The following is a 14,359-nucleotide window of genomic DNA, read 5'->3' on the forward strand; positions in this document are numbered from 1 at the left end:
AGTTTTGCAAATACCATCTTCTCACCAGTAGTTCCAACAAAATATTTAACTACTTCTAAAAAGTAATTGGTGAAACATGAGAACATAAACAAACCTTTAGGACAGTGAACTAATTCAACAGAGCTAAACTGATAGTAATTCTTGAGCCATTCTCCAAGTTTACCTATTAGCTATATTATAAATCTTATGTACTTCAAACCCCAAACGTGCTCTAAATGTTAACTGGGCACTCACTATGGTGATATCACAGATATCACTATGGAATATCTGAAGCAATCATAATAAGCAATATGGGTTATTAAATGTTTTTTAATTTACACCACAAGTGTGTATTTGAAACTTTATCTAAAGCATTTGAGAGGTCTATACTGGCTATCTAAAAACTGCTTTCTCATTCCACAATATTGATTCTGAAGATTTCTCCTTCAAGCGTTTCCTTCATCAACAAAGGCAGTAAAGGTATTTTCTCTCGAAAAGAGGAAGGGTCTTTGTAGACGGCTGTTGCTAAGGTGGAAGTGGAAAGCATAACCATTTGAGTTTGGTGTGCAACACTCAGTAGCACAATAAAATAGTGCTGATAAGAATGTCCAGCTTTCATAAGACTAGTTTGGTAGTTCATGAGTGACAGCTGGATGGTAGGTCTTAGCTAACTCTGCTCCTGGATGAAAAACGATCCCATATGAACATGCAGTCGTATCCGTCACTAGTAGTCTTAACATTGCAGTGCTTAAGAAAATACTAAGACTGTTACAAAGTTTCCTTCAAAAGAAAGAGTCTTGCATATTTTCACAGTGAAAGATACCTCTAATGAAGAAAACCTGTGACTACAGATGGTTGGCAAGGCTTACAAAATGACCATAAATGAAAAATAAAAAGCTGTGAGTCTTACCTTTTCGAGTGAGATATTCTGCAACAAGCGCTGTTACATGGACGTAACACATGGATGCCTAAAACATGAAAGTATGTTAAAATCAGTTTGTGCCTTTGTTGACTTTCAAACATAGTTACTACTTATTTTCTCAAGAACACTTATGACTAATGACAACATAGAGCTTTCTGATTAGGTTGATAACTATACGAATTATATCCATGCAGTACTCCACTCCGGTTTGAGAACCCTGGTCGGGCTCTCAAACCCACTGTATTAAGATGAAAGAACATTAGCCTGTGGACCAGTGGTAGAGAAGGAAATGTGCACTAAAAGAGACCAATGCATGTGCATACTTTAACATGTTCTTCAAATAGAACATTCTGTTGATGGATGCTGTTAATCCGAACAGAAAGATTAACTGCTATACTAAGTTTCTCAATAGTTTATTAAGCGTATGCTTGAAGCTTTCATCCATCAGCTATGTGTATTGCTATTCTACTGATTAAGGGGCAAAACACATTTTCTGATGGATTCTCTATCTCCTTGCACATTACTCTTATGTAGAAATATCCAACATCATCTAACCTATTCAGTCTGGGTGAGTGGTGGCATTAAGCAACCCCACTGGAGGCGATACTCCAGTTCCACGGACCAACCACACTTGTGATATTAGTTACGCCCTAATTCTATTTATCATAAAGGCAAGTGAAAGCCAAAAAGTAAGTTTAATTAAAGATGTGAGTATTGAAACTAACTAGATCCTCATAATGAGAGGATACAGGAAGGCAATATCTAACCTGCATATCCATCGCAAAAACTTTACCAAAAGGTAAGTAACTACTTCTTGTAATGGATAATTCTTACAACGGATTCCAATTCCACAGATGTTTACAAATACACCCCAAAACTGTAAGCAGGTCTAAAGAGGTAAGTGTCATGTTGAAACCATTCTATGATAAATCTTGCTTTTTTCCTAGCCACCACCATGTCCAATCAGTTGTGTTTTGTAAAAGTGTAAATCAAGACCTGCATCTAAGCACAACAAATATTTAAGATAGGCTCTCCTTTAAGTACCGTAGCAAAGCAAGTGTTCCCTATTGTCGAGTAACCCTGAATCTAGCAAAAGAAAAACATGCGTGATGACTGTCTGATAAAAAAGTAAGCTATTAGAGGATGGGAGAAGTGGCGAGTAAGTCTATACAAGTTTGATATTTTAACAACCACCTAATGAAGCTAATAGCAGCTAGAAACACCGCATTTAATGTAAACATTTTCAAGTCACTACAACGGAGGTTAAAACAGTCAATCCATCAAGAAAGAAAAAAAACAAGGTATGGTCTCGGTGCATGACAACAAAGGCCTTGATGGAAAAGAAGTTACTAATTCTTTTAAAATATGATCAACACAGTGATCTTGAACAGGTGCAGAGGGAGACAAATGTGCAAGGGCCAAAATTACAGACAAATAATTTCAAACAATGTCAACAGCAAGGCCATCCCCAGCACAGAAAATCTGAAAATCTTACAATTACGGCAACAGAATGCTGACTTAACTTCATGAAAAATAACATTCTGAAAATACATTTCATCTGAAAGAATAAGCTGATTTAGTGAAAGATCTTTTAAGGGGAGGGCTACTTTCATCACATCAGCTGGAAGAGACCCATCATTCAAAAGCTTTTCAACCTTCAGACCTGAAGGCATAACGTCTACAGGATGAGGTGCAGAACTCGATCCTTTAGATATGTTAGCTTATCCACTCTGGCTTGATAGGTAAACAAGCAAGATATCCAGATCATTTAAACATCTGGTCATCTAGACTGAGGAGGTGGTGAAGAGAATATGGCCTAAATATGAAACAATATCTGACATAGCAAACCATACACAACCTGGAAGGAATCTAACTGTTGGAACATACATTCCTGCATCTAAAGATGATATTAGAGGTAAAAAGATGAATCTGTCTGTTTACTTCTCATTTGTGGTTCACAGAGGTAAACCTGCTTAGGATATCTAGCTACTCCATGCCATTAGTTGCATGACGGGACACCGAAAGCGAGACCCCCCTCCCCCCCCCCCCCCAACTATAATGCTTTAAACCAGGTCTCCAGGACCCAACAGTTTCAATTTCACACCACCCATCTTCTTGGTGACATGGTACATGCCAGTACACTGACTGAGGATCTAGACTTACATGCCAACAACAGGCCAACAGCCCTCAGCTCCTGTGATATGTTAACACTGCTCTTGCCAAGCAAAATCCCACTGATTGAAGGATTCTTCAGATGCGTTACCCAACCTACCAATAAATCATTTAGCATCAATAATTTTCTAAAAGAGGGAGGAGCCTAGAGCTTGACCAAGATGGCCGCGTGAGCTTTGAGCTCCCGAGACCCTCGTGCCCTCCGTCGTCTATCCTGTATATAATCCTGTTTGTATGCATGGCATCGTGTAGATGACTTGTCAGGGAGGCGATCGATGCCACCCGAGGTCGAATCGCCCACCGGGAACCGGAGTTATGCATGGCGGAAGATTGAGGCCCATCTCCGAGGGATGCCAGGGGCTCGAGTTGGCAGGATGCCCGACCTCTAATTGAACAACAGCGGCCAGGCGAGGGGTGAACTGCCGGACGGAGGTCCCTATCCTTTCACTTTCACTTTCTCGCCCTTTGTCTGCCCAGCCCAGGGAGTGCTCGCGTCTGCTTTATTATCATTTGGACGCTCTGCATGCCACACTGGCGACCCATCGTAAGACGGAGCACTCCTGCTCTCTCTTGCTGAGAGAGGGCAGTCCTGTTTGACCCGATCTGCTCGAGCCCACCATGTCGGGCAAAGCAGAGGTGGATCGGCCGAAGCCCAAGGCCACCAGGCGGGGAGCCTACACTCAAGCCAATAACATGGACCGCTATGCCCAGCAGAAGGGGTCACCGGGTGCACCGAGCCAGTCCCCGGATACACAGAAGACTGCTTCACCCTTGGCCCCGGAGCTCTCACTGCAGGATGTCATGGGTGCACTTGACGGGCTGCAGACTTCGATTGGGAGACAGTTTGATGCCCTGGCGCACAAAGTGGATACCATCTTGGTGGATGTTAATCTGATCCGCGCGGATTTGGGCAAAACAAATGAACGGGTCAAATCCCTGGACATCAAGACCACGGGCCTCGCCGATGATGTCTCGGACCTGCAGACCGAGGTCCGTAAGTTGCGGACCGAGCATGATCTCGCAGCCCGTCGGCTGGAGGACTTCGAGAGCCGGGCCAGGCGCAACAACGTGCGCATTATCGGGGTCCCGGAGTCCTCGGACGAGATTTCAGTGGACCTGCTCGTGGAGGACCTGGTGCTCAATCATCTGCAGCCTAAGGGTCTAGGGAAGTTCTTCGCAGTTGAGCGGGCCCATAGAGTGCCTGGTGGGCGGCCCAAGGTGGGAGCCACACCGAGGCCGATCGTCGCCCGGCTCTTTCATTTTCGAGACCGGGACGCTATCCTGCAGGCCTCGAGGGTAACGGGCCCGGTCCCCTTCCAGAATGCGTCGGTGAATTTCTATCCTGACTTCACCCAGCAGGTACAGAGGCAGCGGCAGGGCTTCCTGGGGGTGAAGAGGAGGCTTCGGGAGAGGGATCTGAAATACGCCATGCTCTTCCCTGCCAGACTACGTGTGGTGTTTGAAGAACGAACATTCTTCTTTGAGTCACCTGCCATGGCGGATGAATGGCTGGACGCTCTGCCTCATCGACGCACGGAAGAGGACACTGCCGTAGAGGGGGACAGTGGCCGGGATGAACAAGGTTGATGTATTCGGAACCGGACTGACTCGGACTGACTTTAGATAATGACTTGCAGTAAACACGGAGGTTGTGGGAGGACGAGGGGAGCTCTTTCCTCCCTTAGGGTACTTTTTGTAGATTTTGGGTTTGGTAGGGCGACAGGCACACTGCAAGTTGGGGGGGCTTTGTAAGCTGCAGCAGGGGTGCAGGGTGGAGGGGGTTTCCGGGATTTTGGGGTTGTTGTTGGGGGGTTTGTTTCAGCAAGGCATAGTGATTATTTCCAGGACTGTTCCATGGGGGCTCTTCGGGTGTGGGGTGGGCCTCTTTACGTTTGGGGATGGGGGGTAGGGGTTTAAGTGTTATAAGCTGGAATGTGAATGGTTTGGGGGATCGCATTAAGCGTGGGATTGTTTTGCAATTCTTGAAACGGTCATTGCCGGATGTCGCCCTGCTGCAGGAGACGCATCTTATAGGTAATACGTGCTATGCCCTGAATAGGAAGGGTTATAAATTCATAGCTCATTCGGGATTCTCCTCTGGGTCCAGGGGTGTGGGCATCCTAGTCAGAGCCTCGCTACCATTTGAGGTGGACTCCACCATTGTTGATGATAGGGGGAGGTTTGTGGCGGTGGCGGGGCGGTGGGAAGGAAGAACTTTGGTTTTAGTTTCGGTTTATGTCCCGCCGGCCCTGCAGGCCTCCACTTTCACAGATCTGGGTAGGGCCCTGCTGGATCTCCCGGGGGGTATGCTTGTAGTGGGAGGTGATTTCAACGCTGTTGGCTCCGGCCTGCTGGATAGATACCCGCCCAGAGACACGGGGGGGGCTCAGAAGTGGCTTCCAGACTTTCTAGATACGCTTGGCCTGATAGACTGCTGGAGGCTCCGGCACCCCACACAGAGCCAATACACTTTCCACTCCGGGGCGCATGGTAGCCTTTCTAAGATTGACTACCTACTCACTCTGGCTGCGCATGCCTCATTGGTGTCTGAGGCCAGGCACATGGCGCGTGGTATATCTGACCATTCGCCGGTGTGGGTCAGGCTGGATCTGGGTCGAGAGGGAGGGGGAAGGGTGGCCCCTATCAACCCTTGGTATTTCCGAGACCCCAAGATGCGCAGCGCGCTGGTAAAGACAGTAGATAATTTTTTCAAGGACAATCAGGGATCCGTGGACTCGGCAGTGTCGCTGTGGGAAGCATTTAAGACCGTGCTGCGAGGGGAAGCCCTCTCCCTTGTAGTGGCTGCCAAGCGGCGGAGAGATGGCGAGGTTTTGCAGGTTGAGGAGGAGATCGCGGCTTTGGAGGGAGCGCTGGAGGAGGAGGTTACAGAGGCCTCACTGCATGAGCTGTGCTTGAAGCAATCCGAGTATAAGGACCTGGTGACGAATGCCGCTAAGACCCTCGGTAGGGAACAGCAGGGCCGTCTGTATGATGTTGGTGACAAGGCCGGGAAACTCCTGGCTTGGCTGGACAAAAAAGAACGGGTCAATAGAGTAGTGCCGGAGTTGACGGGAGAGGGGGGAGAGGTGATTGTGGAACCTGAGAGGATTGTGCAGTGTTTCTCGGACTATTTCCGTATGGTTTATGCCTCAGTGTCGGACAGGCCGCCCGAGGACTCGCATGACCTCCTGCGTGATATTGCATTGCCCTGTCTCTCTGATATAGATAGGGACGATCTAGATGGTGACATAACGGTCGATGAGGTGGCGGGGGCTATCCGCGCGTTGAACTCGGGCAAGGCCTCGGGTCCGAACGGCTTGCCGGTCGACCTGTACAAGCTATTTCCGGATAGGGTTGCCCCTCACCTGCGCGCCATGTTCGTGGAGGCGCGGGGGAGTGGGGCCCTCCCGTTGGATCAGCGACTGGCGACGATTGTGGTTATACACAAAGAGGGCAAACCCCGAGATAAGTGCGCCTCATATAGGCCTATCTCACTCCTTAACGCAGAGCCGAAAATTCTGGCTAAAATCCTGGCGGCCCGTTTGATCAGGGTACTCGGTGACTTGGTCCATCCGGATCAATCCGGATTCATCCCGCACCGTAACACAGCGTTAAATCTTCGGCGCCTACATGGTGTAATCGCCAGGGCGGGCACGCTGCGTGAACCAGCTATTATGGCGTCTCTCGATGCCACGATGGCCTTTGACACGGTGGAATGGGCATATTTGTGGGCCGTGTTGACCAAGTTCGGCTTTGGCCACGGTTTTGTGAGCTGGGTGAAGTTGCTGTATGAGGGCCCTCTTGCGAGTGTGGTGGTAAATGGCCGGGCGTCGACTCCGTTTCAGCTTGGGAGGGGTACTCGGCAAGGTTGTCCCCTGTCGCCATTGCTGTTCGCCCTCGCCCTTGAGCCGCTGGCTGCGTGGATACGCTGGCACCCGGATATACAGGGACTTAGATGGTCGCCTGAGCACGAGGACCGTATATCGCTCTATGCTGATGACATCCTGTTGTATCTTGCCTCACCCAAGAAATCACTTATAGTGGTCTGTGACGTACTCACATCTTTCGGTAGGAACTCGGGTCTCGTTATCAACTGGAGTAAATCGTATTTATATGTTCTTAGTGGCGAGGTTCCACCGATCCCTCGAACTTGTTCGATCCAGGTTGCTCAGCAGGGCTTCGTGTATCTGGGGATCTTTATCTCCATGGATTCTGCCGTGCGATATGAGAGGAACCTGCTCCCCCCCCTAGCGCGCCTGAGGCGGGATGTGGAGGGCTGGCGGAGGCTGCCGCTCTCCCTCGTTGGGCGTGCGGCCCTGTTCAAAATGATGTCTCTTCCCCGGTTCCTCTACGCGCTGCAGAATACTTTGGATTGGGTACCGGCCAACTACTTTCGGGAGGTCGAAGGCCTCCAACGAGCTTTGCTGTGGGACGGGCGGCCGCGAATAGCTATTGCAAAGTTGACGCTCCCATGGTACGACGGGGGTATTGCGCTTCCAGACATCCGACGGTACTATTGGGCCACCCAGCTGAGTGCGATTAATCATGGGTTTTATGGCCCGGCCCTCAGCCCTGGGTATGCCATGGACAGGTGGTTGCTGCGTGGTGGTAACTATTACAGGGCGTTGTATTCGCGGTCCCTGAACTCGTCCCTCACGGGGCCCACTGGTGTGGCGGTGCGTGTGTGGAAGATGGCAACTGACTCGCTGGGCTGGAAGGATAGGCTCACCCTCGCTACCCCGCTGTTTGAATCTGAGAGATTGGGTAGGCTTTGGCACACAAAAGGCTTTGACAAATGGGACTTGATAGGCATCTCCAGGGTCGGAGATGTCCTGATTAAGGGGAGGGTGAAGTCCTTTGAAGAGTTGCAGAAGGAGTATGAACTGGGGCCATCTGAGTTTTTCCGCTATATTCAGGTGCGTCACGCCCTCCGATCAGTCCTCATAGAGGGTGAGAAGGTGCCTGAGTCCTCTCCTTTGGAGGACCGGGTCCTTGATGGTCATATGCCCGAGAGCACGATCTCGCTCATCTATAAGAAACTGATAAACGTCCGGGCGGATATGCTTCTGGGGTTGAGGTACCAGTGGTCTAGGGATGGCCTCGAGTTGGATGACGAGGATTGGCAGTCTGCTGTTTCCTCTCCTAAGGAGGTTGCGATCCCGTCGCGTCTGAGGCTGGTGCAGCTTAAAATACTGCATCGAGTGTACGTGACGGGGCCAAGGTTGGTTCACATGGGATTCTCGGAGGACGGCCTATGCAGGAGGGGATGTGGTATGGTGGGTACTTTCCTGCATATCATTTGGGAATGTGGTGTCATCACGGAATTCTGGCGGAGAGTCCGTGCAGTGATGGGGGAGGTGACGGGCATTGCTATGCAGCCGGAAGCGCGGTGTTGTCTCCTGAATGTCTGGGGGCCCACTGATCACAATGCGGCGCAGACCCAATGGGTGACTCTGGGCAACATGGTCGCTAAGAGAGATATAGCGCGATTGTGGGGATCCGTGGGCCCCCCCACATTGACCGCGTGGAAAGAAAATATGGACTGGAGTATGCTAAGGGAGAAGACGGTATATTGCGCTAGAGGCCGCCCTCGGAAGTGGCACGCCATCTGGGGGCGGTGGAACCAATACAGGGGGGGAATTTGTCTTGCCCCTGATCTGGATCCCCCCGAGGAACAGCTTTCCTCCTAACCTTCTTTCCAGCTCAGTATGGTTAATGGACTTCCTTGGCCCCTGCTGTCCCCCTTCTTCCTCTTTTCACGATACTGTAAATGGTAGATGATTGGGGTCCTGCCTCCCCTGGGGGGCTATCACCATGGGCATTCAGTGTTCTTGCCTTGCTGGGGGTTGTTGTGTGTTTTGTGTTTATTTAAAAAATGGAATCTTTGCACTCCTCCTTCACTGTACTGTGGACGCGTCTCTGTTCCTGTTTACCGAAGCTGCCGAACCTCCGGGTTGTCGGCTGAATAGCTGTGTCCAGACTTTTGAAAATAAAGGTTTAAAAAAAAAAATAATAATAATAATAATTTTCTAAATGTCCCCTCCCAGTCACCTCAGCAAGTTCCTTCTCTTCACCACCCGTTGGTGCTATGAGGTTAGAAGTCTGGTTACAGGGGCTGGGCACAACATCCCTCACAAATTATTGCAGTGCAATCTCAGTTTCTATTGAAGCTGTATCAATTGCAGTTAGGCCTAATGGACTTAGGAGATGTTTGGGGTGCAGAGATCTACGAGAAACAGGAAAGTGAGGGCTGGTTCAGATTAAAGTACTTCCGCAGGTTCTGGGCCAGTCGAAACTAACAAACCTACACCTATTCAGCACCATCAGAATAAACTGACGGTACTAGAATAATATGAATAAATATTTGACAAACTTTACTGAGAACCATAGATCAGGCAGGATGTCACAAGTAGCTCACAGATGCTCTCCGTGGTACCAGAGTTTTCACGTTTACAAACTAGTTGTGTAGGATAGGAAATATATCTTTCCTCTTTACCTAAAATATTCCTCCACTTCAGCCAGATTTTTGTTCAGATTCTCAGACCACATGTAAGTCCAAACAGGAGCCTGGGCTGGTAGAAACACCGCCCACTACAAACTGAGAAACACCATATGGCATTGCCTGATCCGATCAAAGATGGACCTCAAGCAAATGCTGTTTTTGCCATCATTAAAACTTGCAGAAAATATCTCACTTCCTGCTGGTGAATGTCAGGATGAAGAAAGGGTGGGTATAGGAAGAAAAAGGCTATGTGTGCTACCCTGCCACTTACAGCAAAGCATGGTTTATGGAGGGAAATGCTTTGCAGTGGTTTTGAGGTGCAGGAGTAGGGATTGCTCAATGTGTGGGGTTCAGCTGGTACCCTCAGCCAATTCTTCTAGAAGGGTAAAATAATTGCTCAGCTGCTGAGTCTTTGGCAGCAGTCTTTTAAATATTGCACCAAGTTTTGGGAAAAGGGAGGCACACTCAAAAAAAAGTCGTATTAATTGCCTTACTCTACTTCAATTTCATCATGGAATATTTAGCCTGGTATCTAGGTGAATCTATGAGAAGATTTATCCATAAGAATAGTAAGCATCAAAGGGAGTGACACCCAAATTCAATTTACACTATTCACACTTTTGAGATTGTTAATCAGTCTTAAAGCAATTCCGATTGGTAAATTGTTTGTCCAGTCTTTCAATTGCAGGCTCCATCTGGACAGTCTAGGGGCTTGCACATTTTAAATAGCATTTTGTTTTGAAATGGAAAGTACATAATTAGCAATGCTTTTTAGATTGCACAGGGAATGTCATCCATCGCTATGTCGAAATGAAATACTTTGGCAGGACGTATCACTAGTGTGCCATGCTGAATGCTGGTACTATTAATTAGTAGTAAACACTAAACACAAGCTTTAATTTACCTTTCTAATGAAGCATCGTCTCTTGCAGCAATCTTATCATTCTCTTGCAAGATACATCTAAGGAACTTTTTATAAGCTTTGTATTTAGGATTGTTCTCAAAGAAAAATAAGATAGGCCAGTGTACTTGTGCATCCAGCAACTTGTTATGCAAAACATTTTTCTGGCCTACAGATTTACAATAAATCACAATTGCAAAAGTTCTGTTAACTTTTAATAAATTCTGTTTAAGTGTTCAATCAACATTTTATTTTCTATTGTTGAGTTTTCTATAACAAAACCTTCTGTAGTTTTAGTTGTGTAACTTTAGATCAGCCTTCCAAATTCCTCGTGGTTTAAAGAGGGACTTTCATAATTAAACAAAAATGCTATTCTGCAGACTCTTAAAGGAAACATGCTCCACCTCTCATTGTTGCAATAACAAATACATTCTACATAGATCTGCCCCACCATACAATATACCATAACAAGTATAAGTAGTGTTTAAGGGTTTAAAATTCTTCTTGTGCAATACAGAAACATTGATGATATGAACAACATATTTCAATGCACAGCCATTGTGGTAGGAATAGAATGTGGTTGACAGGCTCAAAGGAAGCAGCATAGATAACATCAGTCTTATTCAGAAGATGGGAAATTTAAAGGTGACTTATCAAAATATATCTGGTAATCTCTTACTGCTAGAAGAATGAATAAAGAAGACCAGATTTCCTCCATTTTGAATAGACACACAAATAGTTTTTAACAAGGTGCTCCTGATTTGCTTTTAGAAGGGGGTCACCTTCTGCTCTAGCGCCGTTTGGCAAATTAATTTTCTCTGTTTGAGATGACACATGAGTACCTGTAGTGATGGTCATAATTGCCTCAGAATGATAAAGGCTGTATAGGTTGCAAAGAAAGGTAATAAAGAGAAAACAGACACTTGACTTGAACAACCAAAATTGAAGAGCACTTCTAATAGAGTACTATGCCTCTGCACTGATTGGCAACAGTAAATGTCCAAGGCTCAAGTGGGCTATTTCGCCTCAAAAACTTGCCCGCAGGACAACAGGCTCTCCAAGAGGGCATTCCTGTATGGATGTCCCAGTAAATCTCTAAACCATACATATAGTCCAGTGGTGGCTCCCCCGCTAAGGTGGGGAAGCGTCGCCCCACAGCTTTTTGCAGTGTAAAAAAAGGAAAAACAAAATAAGAACTTGATGTTAATATTATTTTATTTGTTCCTGCTGCTGCATCTTGTAGGGGCGGGCGGATCTGCTCTGCACTCAGAGCAGGGGGAGGAGTGGTGGGCCCTCTGAGTGCGCAATGACTGATTGGCAGGCCCTTTCAGGCTGGCCAAACAACCATCCGTACTTTGCATGTTCTCCACCCAGGCTGCATTGCAGCCTGGGTGGAGAACATGCCCAGGCTCCCATTGCGTGGCTGAGAGCTGAATTACGGCGCTCAGATCAATCACAACACTGCATTGCAGCATTGTGATTGGCTATGAGGAGCCAGGGAGGCCGGGTGCTTCCTCTTGCTTCTGTCACAGAAGACGCCAGAACGAGGATGGAGGAGAGGCGGTGGCAGGTAAGTCATTTACCTGCCCCCCCCCCGCCGTACTGCTGTTCCGGGGAGCAGCCGCCACTGATATAGACAAACAAGCCTGAGCAAATTATGTCACTGAAACTCAACACCACCTGAATGAACAGGTCTTAAAAACACATTGTGAAGACACATTAAGCCAAACACTAGTCTACAAAATACTTCAAAGCAAGGTCGCTGTTATTACTCTTGTACTTTCTACAAGTCTGATTAATGCATAACCCTTGATCAGCCACTACTATTTCACATATTTTTAATATTATCCACTTGCATTTAAGCGTAAGTAACAAATGTGCTTAGTTTTGTACCTCAGAGAAATCCCCATTTTTTACATGAATTTTGGCCATGCTATCCAACCAGGTCTTTCTCAGTTCAGGGGTGCTGGCGTATGACTTTGCCAAACTATACTGGAGATCCACTAGCATTTCAGGGTCATTCTCATGCTCCTTCATTTGTGCTGTTGCCATCAATACTGTACGGATGCGTTTAGTCAAGTCCTTCACATCCGAAGAAAAGGAAGTGTGCTAAAACAAAAAATTTAAAAAAGCATATTCACTTGTGTGAATTATCATAAATTATATGGCATGCAAAGTCCATAACAATTTGACATATTCCATAGTTAAACAAGCGAAAAATAATGTATATAGAACTTCTAGGGAGAGACGAAACTGGAAATTCATCATGGATCCAGCCCTCCCCCCATGACCAACATTTGACACAACCCTTTAAAACCATTTGCATTGATTTAATAATTTAGCTTTAGAGGAAACGTATACACATAAAAAAACACATTAAGGATTTAAAGATTTGCAAAGTATCAGTAAGTGTTGATTCATGAACAACAAACAAATGTTACACAAGTGCAAACATTCAGATTTAACACCTGGACTTTTTCGGTGAGACAACAAAAGGTAAAGTACTCAATCCTTCTCCCCATCAAAGTAAGTCAATTTATTAATTATGTATACACTTTTCTTATTCTCACCTCCACACTGTGTGTATAGTTTGCGAACATGAAAAATATCTCCCCTGCATCACCAACCATCTTTGAATGGATACCAAATTGTTCACTGTAGTAAGATGCATTGTGAATCCAAACAGTAATATGTTCTTGATTCCTGCACAACACTAGGCAAGCTCTAAAAACTCTTTACCCCAGGCTTGTGATCAATTAAACACAGCTGAAAAGTGCATCACTAAACTAAGATAGTTTCAGAAAGAGATTAAAAACTATTCACACAATTCTGGTGAGATAGTTCTTTGGTTTTCATAAACAAATTACAAATTATTCACAGAAGACTAGTATATGAAAATTCTAGAGCGCTGAAACCACTCATCATATTAGCAAAAGGAATGTACGACAAAGACAAGTGCATAATGCTCAAGTAAGTTTACACTGTAACTTCATGAGAAGTAGCTTCATTAGTTAATGAACTTTTAATCTTCCAATTAAAAGTAAAAAGTAATAGTTCACTTCCAAAGACTTGAATCAATCAAGGCTCATAACATACACATAAGTGAATGGTCACTGATATTATAGTTGGTGTGCAATATATATGAAACTTGGAAGTCTTGCAAATTCTTATTTTTATGAAGCATAACTGTACACAGCAGTACAATGACAAGCACGGCATGGGTTTACACTCAGCATAACATAATACATAATCAAAGGATATGCTCACACTGCACTGCACACTGCCACAAGTATATCAGTAAAAGAACTGACTGATTTGATGCATTTACTGTCCGTTCATATATTAATCACTTTAATCCTATAGTTAATTCAGAGAACCTTTTACATGCCAATTAAAACAATGTCAGGAAAAGCCAATAGGTCAAGTCTTGGCAAGAGTGCAATTCTTTTAATGTTTTGTTTGGTAAACACATGCAATATGGACAAAAAGAAATTGGAATATTAAAATAAAGAAGTAGGCGAGCATCCCTGGCAAACTAATCCTGACACTGAAGCGCCTACCTTTTCTTTTTCAGACTGCTGTGTACATGTGATCATGCAAAATGCTGACACTCACAGTGCAAGAGAGCCAATGGACAAATTGGTCTGATCCAATGCACCATGTTGTAAGATGTAGTGAGCAGAAGCAAAATGTGAATGATGCTTTAATACAGCAATAGATGAAGAGAGCGGACAGAAAGCCCCAGTATGAATGTATGTAGGTATGTGTGTTTACTATGAAATGTTTTAAAAACTTGAGGCCGGTGTAGCCAGGCCTACAAATGAACCTTTGATATTCTCACATAGCTTATTGTAAATTTCAAACTTTGACCACACTCCCAGCA

General features: G+C 45.8%; 1 protein-coding gene across 8 annotated transcripts in view; it reads right to left on the reverse strand.

The window, feature by feature from the left end:
- The window catches only part of DOCK9 (dedicator of cytokinesis 9), a 1,069,784-nt gene that overhangs the window by 137,800 nt on the left and 917,625 nt on the right, over positions 1 to 14,359 (reverse strand). For all 8 annotated transcript variants that reach the window (XM_085622123.1, XM_085622117.1, XM_085622120.1 and 5 more), the window contains exons 43-44: positions 12,370 to 12,585; positions 890 to 947 (exon numbers count right to left, since the gene is read on the reverse strand). In XM_085622123.1, the coding sequence (XP_085478249.1) occupies positions 890 to 947; positions 12,370 to 12,585 (274 nt within the window). The remainder of the gene's footprint in view (positions 1 to 889; positions 948 to 12,369; positions 12,586 to 14,359) is intronic.

The sequence above is a fragment of the Triturus cristatus genome, chromosome 8 (assembly GCF_964204655.1).
Source record: "Triturus cristatus chromosome 8, aTriCri1.1, whole genome shotgun sequence".
In the NCBI taxonomy this organism is placed as follows: Eukaryota; Metazoa; Chordata; class Amphibia; order Caudata; family Salamandridae; genus Triturus; species Triturus cristatus.